Source organism: Pelobates fuscus, chromosome 8, assembly GCF_036172605.1.
Source record: "Pelobates fuscus isolate aPelFus1 chromosome 8, aPelFus1.pri, whole genome shotgun sequence".
NCBI lineage: Eukaryota > Metazoa > Chordata > Amphibia > Anura > Pelobatidae > Pelobates > Pelobates fuscus.
Window position 1 is genome coordinate 102,380,317 of NC_086324.1, and position 26,782 is coordinate 102,407,098.

Sequence of the window (26,782 nt, forward strand, 5' to 3'; positions counted from 1 at the left end):
AGCAACTATGTTTCCTCACTATTGCAATTTTGTTTCGATGCTCTAGTAACTAACTGCATCTACGTGAAGGTTGTTGCTGTCCTTACCCCATAAGGCTTTCTGCCGTACTGTCTTGCCACTGTACTACTGCAGTCGCATTGTTTCATTTTTTATTTTTTATTAAACCCTCACATTTTGGGGTAATACACTAGGTGTGTTAGTGTGACATTATGTGTGTTCTATTAAAGTTTTTGTTATTTTTAGTTTTAACTGCTTTGACATTGTAAATTGGGGGTAGCGGTCATGAGATTAGAGCTCCGTTTTTCACGGGGAACTTTCCTCACTTCCTTTCCTTTGTTGATGTAAACTGTGGAATGGAGCACTGGCCATCCCTTCACTCCAAAGGCTCCACCCCAGGAACCCATATTAAATTGCAAAACTGCTCTGACTAAAACAGAGACCTTCCTGGGGCTATTAATTTACATATTCCAATACTTTTGAAGAAATATACACTCCATCCATAACAATGCCGTGCCCTCTGTCACAGTGTCTCCCCCCTATCTCAAACCTAGTGTGGTGAGCGATCATTGTCATAAGGGTGTGTTTTCGTGAATGGCCATCAGCATTTCCTTGTTTAGAGCCAGCCCTGTGCTCTATTGAGAAATTAGAGGGTTGTAAACTAAGGAACAAGCGAGTAACTCTGCAATTGTTTTCTTTATTTTGACTCATCCAAATGAGTGGTGCATGATCTGCCACCAACTTACATTTACTGCCCCACAAGTAGTACTTGAGAGTTTCCACAGCCCACTTAATAGCTAGACACTTCTTCTCGACTGTTGACTAATTATTTTCTCTGGGTTGAAGTTTCCTGCTCAGGTACAGAATTGGGTGCTCTTCATCTTGACTTTCCTGTGACAGTACTGCTCCAAGTCCTACATCAGATGCATCTGTTTGTAACCAACACAGGTTGAATGCATATGGCTTCCTTGAGACATTGAAATGCCTGCTCAGCTTCTGGTGACCATTTCACCATGACAAGGGCTCTTGCTTTTGTGAGGTCAGTTAAGGGACTTGCTATGGTAGCAAAATTGGAGATAAATCTCCCGTAATAGCCAAGAAGACCAAGGAATGTCCTAACCTGTTTCTTAGTCACGGGTTGAGGCCAATTTCGAATAGCTTCAACTTTCGCAAGTTGTGGTTTGACTAACCCTCTTCCAGTTGAATAACATGAATACTTGGCCTCCTCTAAGCCAATGGAACACTTACTAGGGTTTGCCATCAGGCAAGCATTTCATACGAAATTAATGACAGCTTGCAGTTTTGGTAAGTGAGACTCCCAATCTTCACTGTGTATAACCACATCATCCAAGTAAGCCGCTGCATAAGAGGTATGTGGTTTTAGGATTCTGTCCATCATTCTTTGAAAAGTTGCTGGAACCCCAAGTAAGCCAAAAGGGAATACTTTGCATTTAAAAAGTCCACCTGGAGTAGAGAAGGCAGTTATTTTCTTTGCCCGAGCTGTGAGTGGTACTTGCCAATAACTCTTTGTTAAATCCAGTGTTGTGAGGTACCTGGCTTTCCCAAGTCTTTCTACAAGTTCATCAACCCTTGGCATAGGATATGCATCAAACTTGGATATTGCATTAAACTTCTGGTAATCATTGCAGAATCTGATTGTACCATCTGGTTTTGGTACAAACATAATTGGGTTACACCAATCACTTTGTGACTCTTCAATTACTCCAAGGTCCAACATTTTCGTTACTTCGGTTTTGATCGCTTCTCTACGAGCTTCTGGTATTCTAAGATGGATTCTTTTTCCTGGCTCCGTGATGATATCATGCTTTATAACAGCAGTTCTCCCTGGAACTGCAGAGAAAACATATTTATTTAGTCTAATGAAGTCTTTAAGCTCACTCTTTTTGTGGATAGTAAGGGTTTCTGATATATTTACAGTTGGGTCATGATCCTTTGGAGGGAGGCGTAATGTTTCTACAGTCACAAGCATTTCTCTTTCCTTAAATAGATTCACATGGTAGATTTGTACCTCCTTTTGTCATCCGTGCTGTCTTACGTTATAATTTACTTTCCCCACACCCTCTATGACTTCATATGGTCCATGCAATGTTGCTAGGAATTTGTTGTCAACCGTAGGAACCAAAACTGACACTATCTCCTGGTTTAAACGTGCAGACACTGGTATTTTTATTGTAGCTATTCTACTAATGTTGCTTGGCATTTTCCATGTGTTCTCTAACAATGGGCATAATGACTGCCATCCGTTCCTGCATTTGAGTTACATGTTCTATGACACTTCTGTGTGGTGTAGACTCACGTTCCCAAGTCTCTCTTGCTATATCTTACAACCCTCTAGGCCCTAGAGTCTAGGGTGTCTACCATACAAGAGTTCAAAGGGTGAAAAACCAGTAGAGGCTTGAGGGACTTCCCTAATAGCAAACATTAAATAAGGTAAAAGGCAATCCCAGTTTTTCCCATCTTTATCAATGGCCTTACCAAGCATAACCTTAGGGTTTTATTGAATCTCTCCACCAAACTATCTGTTTGTGGGTGATATACTGAGGTTTTCAGCTGCTTTATATGAAGGAGACAGCATAATTCTTTTGTGACTCGGGACATAAATGGAGTACTCTGATCTGTCAGTATTTCCTTGGGGATCCTAACCTTACTGAGCATCAATATTAGTTCCTTAGCAATAGCTTTTGCTGAAGTTGTACGCATAGGTATTGCCTCAGCGTAACGAGTAACATAGTCTACTATTACCAATATACAGGGAGTGCAGAATTATTAGGCAAATGAGTATTTTGACCACATCATCCTCTTGATGCATGTTGTCTTACTCCAAGCTGTATAGGCTCGAAAGCCTACTACCAATTAAGCATATTAGGTGATGTGCATATCTGTAATGAGAAGGGGTGTGGTCTAATGACATCAACACCCTATATCAGGTGTGCATAATTATTAGGCAACTTCCTTTCCTTTGGCAAAATGGGTCAAAAGAAGGACTTGACAGGCTCAGAAAAGTCAAAAATAGTGAGATATCTTGCAGAGGGATGCAGCACTCTTAAAATTGCAAAGCTTCTGAAGCGTGATCATCGAACAATCAAGCGTTTCATTCAAAATAGTCAACAGGGTCGCAAGAAGCGTGTGGAAAAACCAAGGCGCAAAATAACTGCCCATGAACTGAGAAAAGTCAAGCGTGCAGCTGCCAAGATGCCACTTGCCACCAGTTTGGCCATATTTCAGAGCTGCAACATCACTGGAGTGCCCAAAAGCACAAGGTGTGCAATACTCAGAGACATGGCCAAGGTAAGAAAGGCTGAAAGACGACCACCACTGAACAAGACACACAAGCTGAAATGTCAAGACTGGGCCAAGAAATATCTCAAGACTGATTTTTCTAAGGTTTTATGGACTGATGAAATGAGAGTGAGTCTTGATGGGCCAGATGGATGGGCCCGTGGCTGGATTGGTAAAGGGCAGAGAGCTCCAGTCCGACTCAGACGCCAGCAAGGTGGAGGTGGAGTACTGGTTTGGGCTGGTATCATCAAAGATGAGCTTGTGGGGCCTTTTCGGGTTGAGGATGGAGTCAAGCTCAACTCCCAGTCCTACTGCCAGTTTCTGGAAGACACCTTCTTCAAGCAGTGGTACAGGAAGAAGTCTGCATCCTTCAAGAAAAACATGATTTTCATGCAGGACAATGCTCCATCACACGCGTCCAAGTACTCCACAGCGTGGCTGGCAAGAAAGGGTATAAAAGAAGAAAATATAATGACATGGCCTCCTTGTTCACCGGATCTGAACCCCATTGAGAACCTGTGGTCCATCATCAAATGTGAGATTTACAAGGAGGGAAAACAGTACACCTCTCTGAACAGTGTCTGGGAGGCTGTGGTTGCTTCTGCATGCAATGTTGATAGTGAACAGATCAAAACACTGACAGAATCCATGGATGGCAGGCTTTTGAGTGTCCTTGCAAAGAAAGGTGGCTATATTGGTTACTGATTTGTTTTTGTTATGTTTTTGAATGTCAGAAATGTATATTTGTGAGTGTTGAGATGTTATATTGGTTTCACTGGTAAAAAATAAATAATTGAAATGGGTATATATTTGTTTTTTGTTAAGTTGCCTAATAATTATGCACAGTAATAGTCACCTGCACACACAGATATCCCCCTAAAATAGCTATAACTAAAAACAAACTAAAAACTACTTCCAAAAATATTCAGCTTTGATATTAATGAGTTTTTTGGGTTCATTGAGAACATGGTTGTTGTTCAATAATAAAATGAATCCTCAAAAATACAACTTGCCTAATAATTCTGCACTCCCTGTATACTGGTGTCCTCTAGCAGATTTTATAAGAGGGCCCACAAAGTCCATACCAATGCGTTCAAATTGAACCTCTATAATGGACAAGGGTACTAAGGGACTACGATATGTTGTAAGAGGGGCAGCTAATTGGCAATCAGGAAAGGATTATCAATAATGTGTAATTGACGCCATTACACCTGGCCAATAAAACCTCCTGAGAAATCTCTCTTGTCTTATCAACCCCTAGGTGTCCCCCAAGAATATGGCTATGTGCAAGATGAAATACTGTGACTCGATATGCCTGAGGTACCAATAGTTGTTTAACAGCATCTACTTTTCTAACTCTGTACAGTAAATCATTGTCCACTCCAAAATATAGATAAGAAGGTATTTTGTTGGGATCAAAATGGGTCCCATTCCTCATGAAGATATGGTTTCTAGCCTCCGATAAAGTGGGGCCCTCCCACTGTGCAGCTCTTAAGTTACCCGGGCTAACCTTCAGGTCAGTCAGTTCTAGAACATGTTCAGGGCTACTAGATGGACCTGTATCACTCTGTTCAGTGTTATTTCCAACTAGGGTTTCCATAGGGGTTGAATGCTTGTTTTTAGTAGCAATATCTCTGTCCAAGTCATCCCCCAATAAATCGGAAAATGGAAAGTCACTAAAAGCGCCCTCTATGGGTACTGATTTATCCTGCTCAGTGCCCGTCCATAAATGCAAAAATGGGGAAAATCCCTGCCAATTATCATTTCATGGACTAATTGCTTTATCAGACCTACTGTATGATTTACAGTGCCACTTTGCATCTCAATAATTACCTCAGCAGTAGGGTACTAGTGTATGTCACCATGTATACAGGCAATTTTTAGATTCTGGGACTCATTTATTTGAATATTTCTTAACAGACCTTGGTCTAGAAGCGTAACCATATTCCAAGTATTTAGTAAAGCATTTACGTCTCTTCCCTTTACCCTTACAGAACACCAAGGATGGCCCTTCAGACAATAATTTTTGGTGACTGCATATACTGAGCGAGAGAAAAGAGAGTAATCATCCCTATTATCACCAACATTCCATTCCATTGCAACAACATTCTCAGAACAGTCCTTGGCAATGTGTCCATATTCTTTGCATTGAAATCACTTAATGTTATAATTAGGCATCATTTTGTAGAATTGTGTAGAATCTTCCAGCCTAACAAAATTCTTGCCCTTTGCTGGATTGTCTCTTGGTTAGTACAAACACACCTGCTCCTCCCAAGACCCCATTTTCCCTGGAACAGTCTTACCCCATTTACTGGGACTCTGGATCTTTGGGGTCATTGGTCTCTACTGGTTAGAGAGTTACAGAAATTCTCCTGCAGACACATACCGTGCCACTAAAGCAACTAGCTCATCAGCCATTTTAGGATCACTCTGGCTGACCTAGCGCCGTAGGGAAACAGGCAATCCTCTCAGGAACCGGTCCATCACAAGCTGTTTCACGATGTGACTGGCTGAATTAACCTCTGGCTGTAACCATTTCCTGTCAAGATGCAATATCAAACATTTGTGACCGTACAGCTTTGTCTTGGCTATAATTCCAGGAGTGAAATCTCTGGGCACGGACCGCTGTTGTGACTCCCAAGTGGGCCAAGATTTCTGCTTTCAGTTTCTTGTAGTCACAAGCTTGTACAGGCTACAAATCATAATATGCCTTTTGAAGTTCTCCACTCAGAAATGGAGCAAGGAGGCTTGCCCATTCAGACTCAGGCCAACCTTCTCTTTCAGCTGTCCTTTCAAAAGCTATCATGTAAGCTTCCACATCATCTGTGTCCACCATCTTTTGCAAATAATTACTCACTCTCAGAGCCTTAGAACTATGTGGCACTTCCACAGTATAGCTGGCCAGCCTCTCAGATAGGTTCTGCTGCATGGCACAAGTGGCATTTTGCTGTTCCTCTTTTTGTGCAAACACCAGTTGCTGCAGTACTGTGATATTTTCTTGCTTGGTGGCTGTAGCTTATTGCTCAGTGGCTGCAGCCTGCGGTAAAGTCTTAAAGCGGCACTGTCATGGCCAAATCCCGTTGTTTTTTTAACAACCCTCCCGACTCCACTACATCTAATTGACCCCCTAGCCACCCCCAAATGCCCCTAAGCCCCCCATATTACCTACTTTTTAATTTTTATTTTCTGCTTGGACCTAGGTCCTGGGCGCCGCCATCTTTGTGTGGGTAGATGAAGTCCCTGTGGGATACGTCATCTGCCCACACTAGATAGCACTGTGAAATTCCTGTGCATACCCAGTTAAACACTTGGGCATGCGAACAGGAAATTCATCTATTCATTCATTCATCAGAAAGACAAATGAATGGATAGAAATGTCATATCAGTGTTTGTTTGTTCGTTCAGTTTATTACAGGGAGGGAGCTAGTGGTAACATATAAAAATAGAAGCGGCAGGGAGCAGTACAGCCCGCCACTTCCTAAGGCCCCCATGTCCTCCCTCACTCTATGGGGGTCAATAAGACCCCCATAATAGCATAAGGGGGATTGAAATCTCCCAAAAGCCCCAGGGGCATGCCTGTGGCTGCTCACTGTTAAACAAAATAATAAACCTTATGTAACGGATCACCTGGCACCCCGACTGAGAACCTCCGTTGATGGATGCTCCTAACGCTTCCTAAGGACTCCGAGCAATGCAGCAGACACCACAACCACCGTAGACTCCTCCAGAGAGCAAGACAGGAACAAGCTCTTACAAGAGCTTAGTAGTGATATAGCAAGGGAGTATGACTAGCATAGCAATCCCTTGTTGCAGATTCCAAATTGAGGGTAAAGTAGAACTGTCTGTACTGGCACATACAGCCTCTTTTATTCACATTTTACACACATAGTACTGCCCACAGGGTTTTGCAGAACAACCAATCAATACGTACAATACACTCAGACACTCCCACACAAAATCCTCCCCTCTGCCTGTGATATAATTACTGAACACAATGGTCTAACTTAATTATCACAGGCAGGAAAATACACAGTTTTACACAACATTCATAACTCTAAAAGTATACATCACATTCACATAAAACTTACATTTTCAGAATCAGCATACTCCAAATACCAACATACAAAATCATACAAATTGGTCCAGTGGGTCAAAAGTTAGATCAACGTCCTTTGTGACCAAATGAAGCATGGCTTTTCTGCCCAAAACCAGTTCCACAGAGTCTTCTATCCTGTAGATAATTGGGATGTAATCCAATTAACTCCAAGGATAGAGGCAAAACTCCATTAGCCACATGGTAGCAAAATACAATAAAATACATAAAAATATATAACTGTGCAGCTATTGCATAAAACAGGTACATTCAACATATCCCCAGATAGCTTAGATCTGAACGCACATCATCACTGAATGGCGCTCAGATCACATACATACAGTTCAATTGCCATAGAGCCAAAGTCTTTCACATAGTCTTTTGTTATACGAATGGGCTCCATGGCATAGCTATCTGGGGTAACACTGCTCATGTAGGGGAAGTACCGAATGACCCGGCTTTCGGGTCTTTGCAGGGGAAAATCAAGCATTTCAACATGGGGCCATAGTCACAGGGCAGGAGGCTGGCAATCAGTCTTCTCCAATGCCCTGTGGCGAAGCTGGTTCCACCACACCTTAGTAACCCCCTCCGGCCCCCCACCCCTGAGTGGCAGGGGCCCTAAATAACAATAAGGGGGTTTGAAACCCTATTTTCCTCCCCCCCGGCCCCCACCCCTGAGTGGTGGGTGGGGCCCCTACAGAATAATGGGGTGGGGACCTATTGTGATAGGAAGGATCGCGGGAACAGGGAGGAAAGCTTGGAAATGAAGCACACTTTGCTCATCTGCTGGTCAGAGATGGCCAGGCGTAGGAAAACCTCCACATATAGTTACTACTTTGTTTTAAGTTTTAAAGAAAACTAGAGCAGACAGGAAGAAATGAAGAATGGATCCTGAGAGAGGGAGAGAAGAGGAATCGATTAAAGAAAGGTAAATTCGGCATGACAGTGCCGCTTTAACAACATCCTCCATTTTTTGGTATTGGTTCCTTTTACATACGGTCAGTGTTTTGCCCGCATTCTCCACCATGTGTGACCTGGGACCATACAAGCGCGCAGTCTTAATGTCAGTATATTTATATCGGCAGACATTTTGTGTTAAGATAGACATTAAGATAGACATTAAAAGTGTATACTGCCAGTCACCCTCAGAACAGAGGTGCCTCCATTTTGTATTACAAGGCTAAGACAGACACAAGATGTCTCTCTCTATCACTCTATTCATTCAAGTATGAGCTAAGGAATGTGACTTATGTAAACAAGACAAGAAAACCAGACAGACACCAAATAACAGATAACACTAAGTAATTAATTTTACTTTCTAAAAAAAAAAAAAAAAAAAAAAGGAATCTTACAAAGTTGCATTGTAAGAAAGAGGTGAAGAAGAGTTTAGCCATGTCAGGAAACTAGATTTAAATGTATATCCCAGATACTAAGACTGGGAAAAATTATTTGAAGAGGACAGGTTCTTTGATATATAGTAGCTGTAAGAGATAACAAAAATTACGTCAAACGCATCACCAAATTCAGTTAACCCATTATACAAAAATTTAATTTTCTGTGATGTAATTGCGCCATCTACAGACCAAAAACTAGATGATAGTCTGTAGGGAAGACACACCTACAGTTTCCTATTGGTCCTATCGACTAATGACGTGCAGAGAATTTGCCCCTTTAAAAGTAAGGACAAAGGGGGGGACTTAGACATTCGGACTCTTGGACATTCTAAACACTCTCTTGGACTCACATCTAACAGCTACGATCTGACATCTGAATCAAAAGCTGGACACACCTAATTCTTAATATTTTCTTTTCCAATTAACACAACTTCAGAACTCTGAAAACTTTTCTATTTTCCACAATTCTCATCATACTTGCATTCGAAATTCCTGGGACATATTTACACATTTGATAGAAAATCTACAACCTAGTAATTACAACCTGGTAATTATGCTGGTTTTATTTAATTAAATTAATTATTTTTTACTAATAGCAGGAATATATATCTGGATAAATATTGGTCAGATTTCAATTATAATTAACTAAGGAATATATGGTTATAAAAATTCCATTCCTGCAGGTGGAATAAAGATAACGATATATTGATGGTAAATTTGCCAAATGATAGCATACCAAATTTTTATCCAGAGGTATTGACTTGTTCTGATAAAAAAATTTTTTTTTTAAACATAGATAATCTTGATTAGGAAAGTTAAAATTCTGCAAACGTAAAATCTGGTTAGAATTATTCTTATTGGATGGTCCTAGGAATGGTCAAATGATCTAGTATAAGAAATATTGTATTTGTAAAATTGCAACATAATAGGATATCTTGCCTAGGATGATTGTAGCCAGCAGTGGAAGAGTTAATTCAGTGTGATTTGACTGTCAGACAAAGTTTTTATTGCTTTACGCTGCACTGCTGTGTACTTCTGTGAAGTTCGGTCTTCTCTGTAAATTTGGTTTCTACACCCTGTTCCAAATTATTATGCAAATTCTATTTAAGTGTCACAAAGATTAAATATTTTGTTTTTCAGTTTAACTCATGGATGGCATTGTGTCTCAGGGCTCTTTTGATCACTGAAAACAATCTCGGACACCTGTGATAATTAGATTGCCAGGTGAGCCCAATTTAAGGAAAAACTACTAAAGGAGGGTGTTCCACATTATTAAGCAGAGCACCATTTTCATGCAATATGGAAGGAAAAGGATCCCTCTGCTGCTGAAAAGAGTGAAATAGTTCAATGCCTTGGGCAAGGTTTGAAAACTTTAGATATTTCACGAAAACTTAAGCATGATCATCGCACTATTAAGAGATTTGTGGCTGATTCAGAGCACAGACGGGTTCGTGCAGATAAAGGCACATTGAGGAAGATTTCTGCCAGATCCATGCATAGGATCAAGAGAGCATCTGCTAAAATACCTTTACATAGCAGCAAACAGATATTTGAAGCTGCTGGTGCCTCTGGAGTCCCACGGACATCAAGGTGTAGAGTCCTCCAGAGTCTTGCAACTGTACATAAACCTTCTATTCGGCCACCACTAATCAATGCTCACAAGCAGAAACGGCTGCACTGGGCAGAAAAATACATGAAGACTAATTTTCACAGTCCTGTTCACAGATGAGTGCCGTGCAACCCTGGATAGTCCAGATCGATGGAGAAGTGGATAGGTGGTGGACAGCCACCCTGTTCCAACAAGTCTGCGACGTCAGCAAGGCAGTGGTGGAGTCATGTTTTGGGACGAAATCATGGGAAGAGAGCTGGTCGGCCCCTTTAGGGTCCCCGAAGGTGTAAAGATGACCTCTGCAAAGTATGTGGAGTTTCTGACTGACCACTTTCTTCCCTGGTACAGATGGAAGAACTATGCTTTCCGTAATAAAATCATCTTCACGCATGACAATGCACCATCTCATGCGGCAAAGAATACCTCTGCAACAATGGCTGCTATGGGGATAAAGGGAGAGAAAGTCATGGTGTGGACTCCATCCTCCCCTGACCTCAATCCTATTGAGAACCTTTGGAGCATCATCAAGCAAAAGATCTATGAGGGTGGGAGGCAGTTTACATCCAAACAGCAGCTCTGGGAGGCTATTCTGACACCTTGCAAACAAATTCAAGCAGAAACTGTCCAAAAACTCACAAGTTCAACGTATGCAAGACTTGTGAAGCTGCTATCAAATAAGGGGTCCTATGTTAAAATGTAACGTGACCTGTTAAAATGTTTAAAAAGTTAAAATGTTGTTATAAGTTTGATTGAAATAGCTTTTGATTTCAGTAAATATGCTGCAAACACAACAAATGACAATTTTCAGTTCTTTACAACCTATAAAGTGTTTTGAAACTTACTGTGCGTAATAATTTGGAACAGTGCATTGTAAGTTTATGTTTAAAAAAATACTGTTAACATTAGGAGGTTTGTTCAATAAAATTTGAATTGTACTCTTAATAGTTGATAACATGAGAATTATGCTGACTGTTATTTACATAAATTATTTAGGTAAATGAGAAAAATATAATTTGCATAATAATTTGGAACAGGGTGTAAGTGGAGTGTCCTGTAGTAAATCTTGTTGACAGCTGGTTGCTTTTAGCTGTCTATGTTGTGTTAAACCACTGCCATATTGTATACTTATGTTATGTTATACCTAAATATTCACTGATTATTGTCACGCATGTTACATATATTATTTTTATTGTCCCACTATATTTTTTTATAATTAATTTGTGATTACTGTGTGAAGTAAAAATATCTTCCTCTAGGATCTAAGAGAATTAAAATCGTGGTTAATTCTCAGATTTAAATCATTAATCGGGGAACAGTGCCAAGATATCAATTTTTGATATGATAAAAATGATTAAATTAATTTTTGATAATTTTTATGAAAATATAATTTTAAATATTTATCACCTCATAAATATCCTCACATTAATGATAGGAACACCACACAAATCGAATTTCTTGTAAATGCAGTCTCTCTCTTTATTAAGAGGTCTGGCAATTTAACAACTTAAGACCGGAGGGCGTACTATTACGCCCTATTTTAAGCGTCTCTAAACGCCGCCGGGCATAATAGTACGCCCTCTGTTTTTTTTAACATACCCGGTCGACGGCGATCCCACGACGGCGATCGCTTTTGGGGGGGACTCCCAGGCAGCCCCCAGCTGCACGTCCGTCCTCCTGGGGGCCCCCCAGCCATGTGAGAGTGAGGTCCTTGCGAGGACCTCACAATCACATGGCCGGGTTAGCTGGCTGAAGCATTGCCAGCAGGGGGACTGCCTGTAATGATACTCCCTTCACTCCAAATGCTCCACCCCAGGAACCCATATTAAATTGCAAAATTGATCTGACTAAAAACAGCCAGACCTTCTTCCTGGGGTTATTCATTTACATATTCCAATACTTTTGGAGAAATATAGACTCCATCCATAACAATGCCTTGCCCTCTGTCACAATGTGAAGAGCGTGTCCTCTTTATAAATTTTGCAAAAAGTGCAGATTTCAATAGAAATTTACACTTTTGTAAATAAATCTGGTTACACCCACCTGGCTATCAAACAGGCAACAGATTCAATTACTTCCTGGTTTGACCTTGTCCGTCACGCGGTAAAATTAACCCCAGATTGCCGCGATTGCGTGGTTAATGGTGCTCCGGTCTGCCTCTAATACAGGGTGCTCAGGTCTGCCCCAGCAGCAGTGCTCGCTTTGACAGGCTGTCAGAGCAAGCACATGTGCTCCATTTACTCACCTTCCGCCTCCCTGCACTTCCGGGTTCTGTGTGAAGTGCAGAGAGACGGATCAGCACTGATCTGCTTCCCTGTTTTAAAAAAAATAACGTTTCATTCAAATCCCACCCCCCTTTACCCATTTTAATAAAAAATTAACCCCTTCCCTGCCAATTGATCACTGACTACAGTGATCAATTGGCAGGGATTGCATTTTACTTTGATCTGATTTTTTTTTAACCCTCAGGGGTTAAATTAATTTTATTAATTAATTTAAGTATTTTAAAATTATATATTTAGCTTGCTGGGGAGGGTGGAAGTTAGTGGGGGAATTGGGGGATTTGGTGTTAGGCTAACTAGGGGTTAATGTTAAAAAAAGTTTTAAAATAAGCTTTAAAAAGTTAAAAATTAAGTTGAAAAAAAGTTTTAATAACGTTTAAGTAAACAATAAAAAACAAAAACCTTTACCCAGTTCAAATAAAAATTAACCCCTTCCCTGCCAATCGATCACTGCCTACAGTGATCAAAATACAGATCACAGTATTATACTGTGATCTAATTTTTTTTAACCCCTGACGATTAACTTTTATTTATTTTTTAACCCTCAGGGGTTCAATTTATTTAATTAACTGATTTAAATATTGTATAATTAAATATTTTGCTTGCTAGCATTGGTGGGAGTTGTGGGAAAATGTGGAATTTACTGTTAGTGCTGCTTACTGCTAGTTAGGGGTTAACGGTAAAATAAAAAGCTTAGAAAAATGTTAAATCTGTAAAAAAAAGTTTTAAGAAAGTTTAGGAAAGTTTTAAAAAAATGAATAAGCAAAATAAAAGTTTAAAAAATAGTTTTAAAAAGTAAAAAAAGTTTCCTCCCCCCCCCTTGGTGACACTAAAATACGGCATGAACAAGCAGAAACTAAACAGCCTAAACGATACCAACAACCTCTGACCCCACAAAGGCCCCCTATATCACAGAATACCATAGACAGACGAACAGGCCGGCAGACCGGGAACGACAGAAAAGAAGGCCGCATAGAGAAAACCAAGAGGGAAACCCACCCCGGTAACACTCCTCTGAAACCCCCACCCGAGAGTAACCCCACATAAGGAAGGCAAGAAAATACAACAAAAAAAACAAAAAAACAAATAGATAAATAATAATATATATATATATATATATATATATAAAAAAAAGGAAAAGAAAGCTCAAACACAATACCAAGATCAAAGTTGCCAAAACTGGCCACATGTTCCTACAAGTTGACTATCCTACCACTGAATGGGTTTATAGTGCAATACATAGAACAGTCCTACAATAGACTTACATGCTCCAAATACACACCAAGACAAGTCAACCGCAAGAAACATCGCACACCCGCACATTAAAACCCCCAAAGGGAATAAGGTAACGGGAAAAATCTCGACATCCTCCATAAACAGTCTAGTTACACCTCCCCCCACCATAGGGGAGGGGGGGAAAAGGGGAATAATATATAATAAAAAAAAATAATAAAAATAAAGTTACATAGAACAGGGGAGAAAAGAAAACAAAAAGCTGGCGGTGACATAGGAGACAGTCCCGAGTACCAAACCACACAGGGCAAATATCAGGAGGGAAAAATTGTACAAGAACAGATCTATGTATGTACTGTAAACTGCTTCCCCCGAACCCCTCTTTTATTTCTGTGCCCCCACTCATAAGTTAAAACCTTCAAAATAAAGAATTTATCAAAAAAAAAGTAAAAAAAGTTTGAAAAAGTAAAAAAATACATTTAAAAACGCTCATTACCACTACACCTGGAACAAACTAGAGAAAAAATTATCCCACACCAAGGTTCAAAATATGTCTTAAAATAACCCCAGGGTGTATTCTTTAATAAATAGTATGTGTTTGTGGGGAAGTTTCCATAACCAACCATCTAAACTACTCCAAATTGGAACATGGACACAGCGTAAAACTTCAAAGTTAGAAAAAAACTGAATGGCTGCGTCTCAAATGTGCCCCTTCAACATCCACATATACCTGGCAAAGGTACATACGGGGGTATTGCTGCACTCAGACCACATAGCTGAGCAACATATGAAGTATTATACAGTCGTAGCACACTTAAGGTTTGCAAAATATACTATGCAAACTCACTTTGTGTGTCAAAAAGGCAGAAAAAAACGCTTATTACCACTACACTTGGTACAAGCTATCGGAAAAATTATCCCACACTAAGATTCAAAATATGCCTTTTGAAATACCCTGGGATGTCTTCTTTAAGAAATGGTATGGCGTTATGGGGTATTTGGATTATATAGCCTGGCAAAATACTCTAAAATGGGACATGGGCACAGCGTAAAAATTTAAAGTTTGAAATAAAAAACTGGAATGGCAGTGTCCCAAAGGTGCCCCTCCGATGTCCACATATACCTGGCAAAGGTACATACGGGGGTATTTTTGTACTCAGCAGACATAGCTGAGCAACATATGAAGTATTATACAGTGGTAGTACACATAAGGTTTGCAAAATATACTGTGCAAACTCACTTTGTGTGTCAAAAAGGCAGAAAAAACGCTTATTACCACTACAAGCTAGCAGAAAAATGATCCCACGCTAAGGTTCAAAATATGCCTTTTGAAATACCCTGGGGTGTCTACTTTAAGAAATGGTAGGCCTTTGTGGGGTAGTTTGAATTTAAAACCTGCGAAGATGCTTGGAAATTGCACATAGGCCCAGCGTCAAAATTCAAAGTTTGGTAAAAACTGATATGGCTTGGTCTCCTATATGGCACTGTAGCTTGACGAAATAGTGCAAAAGACATTCATTGGGGTGTCTTTTTACTCAGAAGACTTAGTTGAGCATAATTTGGGGGTTTTGAACTTAGTGGCACATATGAAATATACAAAATGCCCAGCAAAAATGCAATCTGTATGTAAAAAAATGCACAAAATTATTTTTTACCACATACTTTGGCATACATTGGTGAAAAAATACGGGCATGTTAAGGCACAATATGCACCTTATGAGATACCCTGGAATGTCTACTTTTACAAATGGCAGGCCTTTGTGTTTTTTTTTGTTTTTTTGAACAGTCAAACTGTTATAATACCCCCAAATGGAAGCATAGGCTCATTAAATCCGTCTCTCAAAATTCTACTGTGAATACTGAAAAGGACAGGTCTCCTATATGGCACTGTAGCTTCACGAAATAGTGCCAAAGACGTACAATGGGCGTGTCGTTTTACTCAGCAGATGTAACTGAACACAAAATAAAACTTTGTACAGGAATAGCACACACCAACTTTACAAAATACACATGAGAAGTTCTTTGTTATAAGTTTGTGTGCCAAAACCCCCCAAAAACACAATTTTACTCCAATATTTAGCAGAGGTTGGCGGTGAAATGGCTATGTAGAAAGTGTCAAAACAGCCTTAGGTAAATAGCCTGTGGTGTTTACTTTATATAAATATATACTTTTGTGTGGATATTTTGTTTTCTTTTATGGCTATTAAGCTTACAAGACAAACATACCAAATTCTAAAATCGCTCCACATTAAAGGTTTATTTTACTCCTTGTGCTTTGTGACCTGTAACTACCAAAAAAAAAAATGAAAATCCCAGACACATTATATATTCTGTAAATCAGAACAACGAAATAAATGTATTTTTAATTACTTTCCTTAACCTGCACTAATTGTGTACACATTATTATTGCAAAAACTGTAAAAAAATAAAAAACATTTTTTTTAATTTTTTTTGCATTTATCTGTATTTTTTTTTATAATAAATAAGCATATATTTATATATATATATGCTACATCAAATTAAAGCCCTTTCTGTCCTTTAAAAAACGGTACATAATATGCGTCGGTGCAATAAATTAGTAAAATGCAAATTGCAGTTGAACGCAAACAGCAAAAAATGCTGTTGTCATTAAGTGAAAGACAAGCTTCTGAAGCTCTGTCCTTAAGGGGTTAAGGTACACAAGGTCTGTGATTGTACACAGTGGGTTAGAAGGGGAGGGATTGCAAAGGCCGTAGACAAGTGAAATGCAGGTTTTTAGATAAACCCACAATGAAAAGATGCATAATGAAAAGCATTCATGCTGTCATTTGGGCTATATCTACTAACAGTAATTTTTATTTATTTTGTATTTGAGCAGTGGAATGTCCCTTTAAGATTCTGTGAAACTCAACACTACAGGAAGTGTAGTTACCAACTAAAGTGTTCCGACCCAAAGAGCTCTTACATACTCAATGAGTTTCCAGGATACAGTTGCTGTATTCAGTCCTGTGCCTCTTAACATTGGGCCATGCATGCAAAATGTCGGTCCAAACACAAAGCAATAACCATAGTAATCAGGAACATATTCCTGCACTTTCAGAGCTTAGCCCCAGAATTGCTCTTTATTCATATGATTCACTATCTGCGATGGAACAGTTAAAAGGGCATGGTAAATGGGTTTTCAGATGTGCATATGAATTGTATTGTAGACCATATGTTGTTAAATGGAAAGTGAACACTAAATGCACACTTGAAACCTACCAATGCCATGTTTTTCCATCAGAGTGATGAGTTCGGCCTCTGTCAGGTAATCTGGAGGAGACGTCTGCTTTTCTAGAAGCCTTATCTCATCTACACCAAACTTGTCACCTTTCTCACAAGGCTGGAAAGTCTCCTCATGAGGGATTCCCTGCCAAGGCATGATCTCTGTGAAACCTGAAAAACACAAAGAAGAAACAAATTAACCATCAATGTGGGTATGTGTAACTTCCAGTAGATCTTCAAAACTTCAGTAATAATCTACTATCCCAAGTGTAGCCAGCATGGAGACCTACAGCTGTTCAGGGACTAACATGACCACAACAGTTTGCTTGGCTTTTCCATTTCTAATATAGGTCAGAAGAGTTTCATGGGAATTACGCAAAAGTACTTTATAATTGCTCTAGTTATCTTTATGCATCATTCTGTAGTATGCCAATGGTTACTGAATAGATATCAAAGAGCCTGGTTTGTCTCCAGAATTCAGAGGATGAGTCTTGCACAGCACTGGAGTATTGGCATTGCAATGACAGAATACAAAAAACACTATTTGAAACCAGAGAAACAAATATCTAATTATTTTTAAAGAAATCTGTTTTAAAGGAGTTACAAAAAAGTGACGACTTTTCTTAAACTAGATCTACTGTTTGCCCAACCCTGCTTTAAACATAAAAGCCTTTTTAGTACTTATACATTGCAGCAAAATACCTACACAAAAGGATACCAGTGTAATGGGTATACAGTCTCCAGACCCCAAAGCCTCAAAAAATATCAACATTTTGTGTCCAACAATTTCATGCAATAGTAGATTGCAAGCTCTTCTGAAAAGTGCCCACAATTTTATTGCCTATGCAATAAGGCTAATCTTTCTACTTGTTCCTGTGTACAATTGGTATTGTGATCCACACTGCCTAATCCATTGGCAGATCACCATTCTAATGTCTGATTCAGTGGTTTCACTGTACCTTGCAGTTTATTCCTTAAGGGACAGTGACTGTAGGTGATGGTTAAGCTATAGTATCGGCTATTTTCGTTATACGTCCTGTACTTCAACCACATAATATATGATGATCCTGGAGATCACTCACCTGGAGAAATCACTTCTTTGCAGGTTGTAGTAAATCGCTCGCAGCCCACGCTAAAAGAAATAGTAGTCTGGAGGTATTTGCAGTCATAACTGATGGTGGCAATGAAATGTCGAGTGATGTATTCATACAGTCGCCAAGCATCACTACCTGGATAAAAAAAAAAAAAAAAGTCAGCTTATCTTCTTAAAATCTCACAAACTTATAGCAACAATTTAAAAAAACAACAACAATCGAGTGTTTCTTTAAGAAGTTAGTAGATATTACCTACCCCCAAAGAAAACATGCCTATATTTTATTCCTGCATGTTTTCTTTGGGGGTATGTGCAAAAAACAGCTTGCAAATACCCCTCTTTCCCAGCATACACTGCACACCTTAATATACCAAGACACGCATGTGATTGTGGCTTTTTTATGCTAAATAAATTATAGCGAATTTTGAGGGGGTGGGGCCTGGACATCATGGCGGCTGGACGTGCCTCAAATGAGCTCCGAGCTCAATGTAACCACTAAGCCTGATTAACCGCACACCAGCCAGCCAGGACCGTCACAAAAGCCTGTAACCAGGACATACCTACCTCAGGAGCCAGCCGAGGTGCCCTTGGTCTGCCGCCCGCGGGTGCATGGAGCGTCTGTCGAGGGTGCCGGGAGTGAGGCCTAGCAGTATCGCCGGCCGGGTGAGGTGGCCGATCTCTTGCTCTCTGCGACCTAGTGCCCTCCTAAGCCTGCAATACAGCCCTGTCCCCCCCCCCCCCCCCCCCGGGACCGGTGGGGGTCATCCCGGTCCACCCCAGATTGTACGTGGCACCAAGCAAATCAAATCGACACCCATCCCTCGCTGTATAACGATCGCTCCCAAGCTACTGCAACACTCCAAAATGGCGGACGAACGCCAAACCAGCACAGGGGGCCCAGGCCCACAAGGGCAAACTCCACACAGCACCATCCCAAACACTCTGCACCGGCTGGATGACATCCTCCAAGCCTTTTGGCGCAAACTGCAGGACCGCACCACAGCCCACCCACCTAACCCGCAAAAGAAGGGGAAGAGCGGACTCCCTCGGGAGAAACCGAAGTCAGAAGCGACGACCCGCTATACGACCACCCTACTGCGGCCGAGGGCACTCCGAGGCATAGCCTCCACGCACCGACTACACAGGCTGGAAGGCCCCCACAGAAGGCGAACACCTCCGATCAGATATCACAGCCACACCAGGCAGGGGAAAGACATTGCACCACAATGTCTCCAGGTCAGTGAAACATGGGGGCTGGCACCCTGTACCCCCCGGGGCTGGAAGGAAACCTGGATCTGCCTATCCCTCCATCCAACGCCAACCCTGCCGCCGATAGGGATCGGCTGACCGCCGAAAAGGACACCAGACACAAAAGGCTAAACCACAAGCCGACGGACACTACCTGCCTGGTGCAACATCAACCAAGCGAACTGTCCAAAAGACATGTTTAACCCCATGTTTTGTGTTTACAATCACTACGCCTAGGTTTTACCAGTTAATTTTGTATTTGGCAGGGGCCTTAGTTTAACCAGCCATGTTATCTCTGGGCTGCATACTTAAATCACATGACCCCCAGGCGGCATTTTCCTGTGTCATACCGCCATAATTATAAAAAAGCATCTACGGCATATTGCTAGTTGAATGCGCTTCAGATTACCACTGTCTTTTGTACCCAAACTAAATCTAAGCATGCCAGGAATCTCAGCGAGCTAGATCAATTAACACCCTGTGTCACGCGTAAGACATACACATGAGCTAATCGAAACAGGTTCAATCTCACATTTTATTATAACATTTTTCTTTTCTAGCACACATCTCGCAGTTTACCACCTTATCGTTAAGACACCTCACTTTCTATACATCAGTGGAAAGAATCCCAGGCACTCACTGTGATTGTTCTTCTGCAATAAATCTGCTTGAAGAACAATCACAGTGAGTGCCTGGGATTCTTTCCATTTGTATATTTTTCTTGGGGCCTTTTTTTGCTGACCCATGCTCAGTAGCACCCTAAGTTTAATTGATGTGACTGAGTGCGACCCTATTCCCTTTTTTTTTCTATACATCAGTGGCTTGTTTAGCGACATTGATATATAAGAGATGCCATGCTGTCAGCCATACTATTGGTACACGTATATTGCTAATCTTTCTTATAACAAAGCATACTGTTATCTTATGTTGGAATTCCTGCTATAAAGTCTAATGATTCTCATACATCAGTCTACCTAGAAAGACATAGCTAACAGCATAGCTTGTTCATAACATAACATTTTAAAAATGTGCTGATACTCTCATGCCATAAATGTACAACTACTGTGTTTAAATCTTTTAAATATGCTGTTGTGGCATTAACAAACATACTGTCATTCCCTGCACAAAGAAAAATAAAGAATTTTTTTTTTTAAATAATAGTAAATAATAGTAAAGCTCATTGAGGAGGGGTAAGGCTTACAGCTGGGGAGGTATTTTGTTGAATTTTTATAAAAGTGCAGATTTCTAACATAATATCCACTTTTATAAACTGTCACAAGTAGACAGACTCCCGACGCTGAAGTGCTTTATGTGTCTGGAGAAATCAAATGTCAAGTCAAATATAGGTGTGTAATGATCTAAGCGGTTACGGTACTCAGTTAAAAGGTTTGATTCACTTTGCATTGAAAAGTATTCTTAAAACCAACCCATATCTATCTGCCTTTAGTCTCTTATGCAGATTTGTGTGGCATGGCAAAAAAAAATAATGAAAAAATAAAATAAAAACAGGAATTGGGTGTATGACTCTTTATGCCCACACAAACACAAATAAATCTAAATCACAAATATCAAAGCAAAATTTACTCTATTTCCAGTTTGGTGTAAAACCCTTCAATGCACCTTCAGTGGGGAGATTGTCCAGTGATCTACACTCGCCTAGAGCCAATTCAGACAATTACTTTAGATTGTAAGCTCATTTGTTTAGGTCCCTCTACATCTACTGTTCCAGTATTTCATGCATGTTTTATTAGAAATAAATGTTTATCAATAGTACACCACTATGGAATAGGTTGGCACTATATGAATAATTGTAATTGTAAATATTGATGACCAGATGGTGAGAGACAGAAATAGTTACAGAAAAGGAGACATTACCTAGCTCCGCTTCTGTTGCTGAACGCATAGGGGTGATTGGTGGATGGTCTCCAGCATCTGTCCCTTTTCTTGGATGATTAACACCTTCAGCAAGCAATGCCTTAACCTGAAAGGGGAAACATGCACGGAAACATGGTAGAGAACAAAAGAATCTGCAGAAAGCTATGGATCTCATAAAAAAAAAAAAAAAAAATCATCAAGATAAGCTTATTATCTTGGTATCTTTACAAATATGTAAGAATACAGTATACATATCATACGTACTAGTGGCAGAGTCAGTCACTAGGGACAAGAAAGGAGATCATCGGGCTTACCAAATCAGCCCAGAATGGGTTATTAGCTTGCTGCCGGAGTGTTCCTTTCAAGTCAAAGTTTTCAGGATAGTGTGTGGTCTCTGTACGGGGATAGCTGATGTAACCCTGTGTGTACAATCTCTCTGCAATCTGCATGGTATGTTGAGGACCCATTCCTGCAACAAAGAATACATATGAAACAATTGACGCTTTGCGCCCTAAGACATATCTAATTTTAGCAAAGGTGGTTTATGGACTTTGAATATTTATTTATATAGATTACATGTGTTGCAGGGAATCTCACCCTACTGCATCACCATTTATAGATGGTCAACAGCTGCATGTCTACTCAAGTTACAAAAAAGCAAACCATATGATTTTAAACAGGGATGCTAAATAAAAAGAAAATACACTCTTTTTGGCTATAGTCATAAAACATGTAAACATTAAAGGATCACTAAAGGGTCAGGAACACAAACATGTATCCCTGACCCTATAGTGTTAAAACCACCAATCTAGCCCCCCTGGGCCCCTATTTCCTCCATAAATATAGCAAAATCTTACTGTATTCAAGCCTGAAGCTGTAACTCTGCATGCTGTTTACCTCAGAAAAACAAGCAGTCTGCTGACATCATCAGAAGTGGTAGTCTGATCAAATCACAATGCTTCCCCATAGGATTGGCTGAGACTGACAAGGAGGCAGGTCAGGGGCAGAGCCAGCATGATTCAAACACAGCCCTGGCCAATCGCCAATCAGCATCTCCTCATAGAGATGAATTGAATCAAGGAATCTCTATGAGGAAAGTTCAGTGTCTGCATGCAGAGGGAGGAGACACTGAATGTTTGGATGCATTTTAGGCAGCCATGACCCAGGAAGCACCTCTAACAGCCATATGAGGAGAAGTTATCACTAGGCTGTAATGTAAACACTGCATTTTCTCTGAAAAGACAGTGCTTACAGCAAAAAGGTAAAGGTAATGATTCTATTCACCAGAACAAATTCAATAAGCTGTAGTTGTTCTGGTGACTATAGTGTCCCTTTAACCAATTGTCTTCATTTTGCGAATAGCCCCCATGATGTATGCCTTTTTTTGCTTTTACTACAGCCCACTGAAGTAGTTATGGTGCTGGGAGTGCCATTTCACCCTCGTAGAGTAATCTGTCAAATCATTTCAGTATGACAACTTACCTTGATCGCCTTGGGTGCCCACACAACTCCGGTTCTTTTCCTGCAGCAGAAGTCGGATACCTTTACTTAGCTAAGCCAGCCTGATATAGGATCACATTCATTGGGTGAGAGTGTTCAGCTGATATTCTGAGTCAATGAGGGTGGCCCTAAGCTCAGTGGAACTAATCCAATTCTTCTGCAAGGAGAAGATGGACGCGGCGCTGTGGCGGACCCAGCTAAGCTTTTAAAATGGTTTGACAAATTGCTCTAAAAAGGCGCCAGGGCACTGCTGGAGCAATAACCACTACACTGAGCTGTAGTGTTCCTTTAAAACAACAATATGGTCACCATGATTTACCTACAGTTTAAATGAGCACATCTGTAGCTTATGTTAGCAAACATTTACACAACACAACTGAAACTTTGCTACTTCTTGCTGAACATACCCAGTGCAGAGCTGGCAACGCGTAGCATTTCCACAGTGTTTAATGCTTGTGGCCTTTGCTTTGCCTTCTCCTTCTTGCTGACAGAATCCACCTGGAAATTCAATACTTGCTAATTTACTGCACAACACAATCTCAATCTGTTACGCTCTTAAAGGAACTGTATAGGGTTAAAACATTATCTAGCTCCCCTGGCCCCCCAAAATATAGTAAAATCGTACCTTTATTACTTTCTGCTGGTGTTGGCTCTGCCCATGAACTGCCTCCTTGGCTGGCTGAGATCACCACTTCTGATGATGTCAATCACAATCAATTCTGATGATGTCAATCACAATCAATTCTGATGATCTCGGCCAAGGAGGTGGGCTGGGGAGGCATGAATCAATGCATCTTTATGAGGAAAGTTTAGTGTCTCTATGAAGAGGGTAAAAAAAAAATCTCTAATGAGACAGAGAGGGGTATTTATTTAATGTATTAGGGCTGATGTATACTATGGTCATTGCTGCCACCAAGGAGTAGTGGGAGTCTGGGCGCAGGACTTATTTTTGTGTATTTGTAAGCAGTTATGTTACAACGCAGCAGCCCACCCCATGGTTACAACGCAGCAGCCCACCCCGTGTGTTCCCTATTAAGGGTTTAATAAGTATGTAGGGGTTTAGAAAAATATCCCTCTCTGTCTCAGAGATTTTTTTTTAGCCTGAAGCTGAATAAAGCAAGGTGAATTGTTAGTGTAAGACCCACCGAAGAGGTTTGCCTTGACGTGACAGCTGGGCTTATACCTAATGGCCATCTTAGTTACTCTAAAAACCTCCAGTTATTAAATATGCATAGGGATTTGGGATAGTGCACAAGTAACTCTTTTCTTTGGTTTTAAAGAAATAAGCTAGCCAACTTATCCATATAATGATTATACCACCCCCCCCCCCCCCCCCACATAAGTCTGTCTTGGTAATATGTTGGTCTGTAGCAATAATACAACTCTTTTATAAATACAAGCTATTGAGGTGATTGTGGCCATATTTTTTTTATATTATATAGTTATACCTGTGTATAAAGATCTGGCACATATTGCCACTGTCTGTTTGTGATATTCTTGTGGTTATTTAACTGTAAGAGAATGGGCGAGGACACAATTTTTTTAAGGCACCAGCTCAGTAGGTGCAGAGGAAACTCTGTTATCAAATGAGGGTACATAATAAAGATGAAAGTGTGTTGGGCAGTGCAGTTAGCAGTTTTTTTAGCTCATCCAGCAGCAAGTACAAGTAGACATATTCCGGGTAAAGTAGATTAAACATGACTGAGGTATCTGTATTATAATTTAGCAGTTTGTCTGGTCTAAATGGTTTCAAAGTTTACAGCTTTAATTGTATGACAAGGCAGACACAATGATATATATAATCAAATTAATTATATGTGTCTTGATTTCAGCACATGTTTAAATGCTGCACATGTTACCTGTGCCTCCCGTGCTGCCTTAGTAATATTTAGAAACATCTGAGCTATCTCACGATCAAAGATCCGAACTCTGTCCCAGTCCAGAGTTAAAGACTGTTCCTGGCCACGGCTCACCTGGATGGAGAAATGGAAGAGGGAAGACACCTGGATCAGATTAGGCGTGCTATGATAATAGCAGAAATGGGTTTTATTTGCATGGGATAAAACCTATCAATGTTTAACCCCTTAAGGACACATGACATGTGTGACACGTCATGATTCCCTTTTATTCCAGAAGTTTGGTCCTTAAGGGGTTAAACAGAAAAGTGCTCTGGATAAGGGAACTATATAAGAATTATTTTAAAAATGTCACGGTATGTTTATTTTGGTGAAATAGCACTAGTATAGAATACTATGAATTACTGATCCACCAAAGTCTTTGTAGCCATTCTGCTGTAACAGACCTTAACTTGTAGGACCCAGTATGTCTCGGGCTTGAAGGACTGGATCTTATCATGTCGCTCCACGCAGAATCCTAGTGTAGGGGTCTGGCAGGGGCCAAAAGAGATAAGAGAACTATCCAGGTTGCCATATTTACCCTGGAAATACTTTGTTTGAAACCTATAAATACAAAGGAATAAAAGTAACGTTTTAAAGAAAAATAAAACCCAGAAACATGTTATGATATTTCAGAAATGACTCCCAAACATTTTAAATTGAATATCAGTTTTTTTTCCGAAACATTTCTATTAAAGAAAGCAATTATGACAGGAGCGATAATGGGGCAAACACACAGAATCCATATTTTACATTTCAATAAAGCAAGAACATGACATGCTGAAGAAACAAAAAAGCAGCCTAAGAGAATGTTTACAGAAGGAAATTATGAAAGAATTTATTCAATCCATCTAAGGTGCAGGTACATGTGAGCTGGAGGAAAGATCATTTTTTAATAATGACTAATGTCATTATTAATTTCCAAATTATAATTATTACAAAGACTTAAATTATATATAGCATTAACTTAGATACCCACTATTCTACAACAAAAATTGTACCAAAGGCCTTCATTAAACACTTTGCATGACAACAATTTTATTGTGGGCAGTTGCCAGGGGTCTGATGATTAGGGACAGATTTAAAAATCATCTAGAGACAACACATGGTGAAACCTTTAGGAAAATATTATACAGGTGGTACATGATGCCGACGAGACTCGCAAAAATATCACCCACATACTCCGACAAATGCTGGAGATGCCAGTCTTGTTGCGGCACCATGCTCCACATCTGGTGGCACTGCCTCAGTTCTGGGAACAGAAGCTCTTACTCCTTGACAAATGCATCAGCATACGATTGCTCAATTACGATTGCCTCCTCTTAATGTTACCTGAATTAACTGGCCAATCCACCAAATACTTAATAATATATGTTTTGGTGGCCACACTCTCACTGACCGCCCGTAAATGGCTGACCACCACTAGCCCTTCACTTAATGAACTGGTTAAGTTAGCTAGAAAGGCCCCAATGACCCACCTCTTTTGGCAAATAGCCTGGGACAGGTGGGACTCTCACACTAACATGCTTAACTAAAAAGGGACTTATCTGTATTCCCAATTTCTGATATCTTGGTGGATGCATGGAACCTAGTACTCCTCTCCTATGCACAGAATGTGCGGAATAACGTTGCAGGTCCTCGTTGCCACCCCACCCCACCTTCCCTGCCCCCCGCCTTTTTTTTCTTCCACTGCCTTATGATCCTTTCGTTAGCTGTTTCTACCCCCCACACTTTTTTATTGAAATTTTATGCATCTGTGTTTTATGTAAGGAAATGCCAGCACCCCTGTTTCCTATACCAATATACATATGTTCTCAAGACATAGCTTGTATTTCCTACATTATCTCATTATCTCTGTTTTGGACTCACAATCCTGCGTAATGTGAGGTACATATAATTTACGCCAGAAAAATGTGAAACGCACATGATGCCACAAAAGTAAAATATAATTTCCAAATCAAAAATCACATAGAGATCAAACTGTGAATCCCAAACTGGGTAAAAAACATACTGGGTAAATATT

The 26,782-nt window shown here is 40.2% G+C and overlaps 1 protein-coding gene across 3 annotated transcripts in view; it reads right to left on the minus strand.

Annotated features, from left to right (window-relative positions):
- The window catches only part of TOP3B (DNA topoisomerase III beta), a 75,536-nt gene that overhangs the window by 14,461 nt on the left and 34,293 nt on the right, over positions 1-26,782 (minus strand). For all 3 annotated transcript variants that reach the window (XM_063430203.1, XM_063430202.1, XM_063430201.1), the window contains exons 7-13: positions 25,167-25,323; positions 24,724-24,837; positions 23,272-23,362; positions 21,679-21,833; positions 21,365-21,470; positions 18,231-18,377; positions 17,146-17,319 (exon numbers count right to left, since the gene is read on the minus strand). In XM_063430203.1, the coding sequence (XP_063286273.1) occupies positions 17,146-17,319; positions 18,231-18,377; positions 21,365-21,470; positions 21,679-21,833; positions 23,272-23,362; positions 24,724-24,837; positions 25,167-25,323 (944 nt within the window). The remainder of the gene's footprint in view (positions 1-17,145; positions 17,320-18,230; positions 18,378-21,364; positions 21,471-21,678; positions 21,834-23,271; positions 23,363-24,723; positions 24,838-25,166; positions 25,324-26,782) is intronic.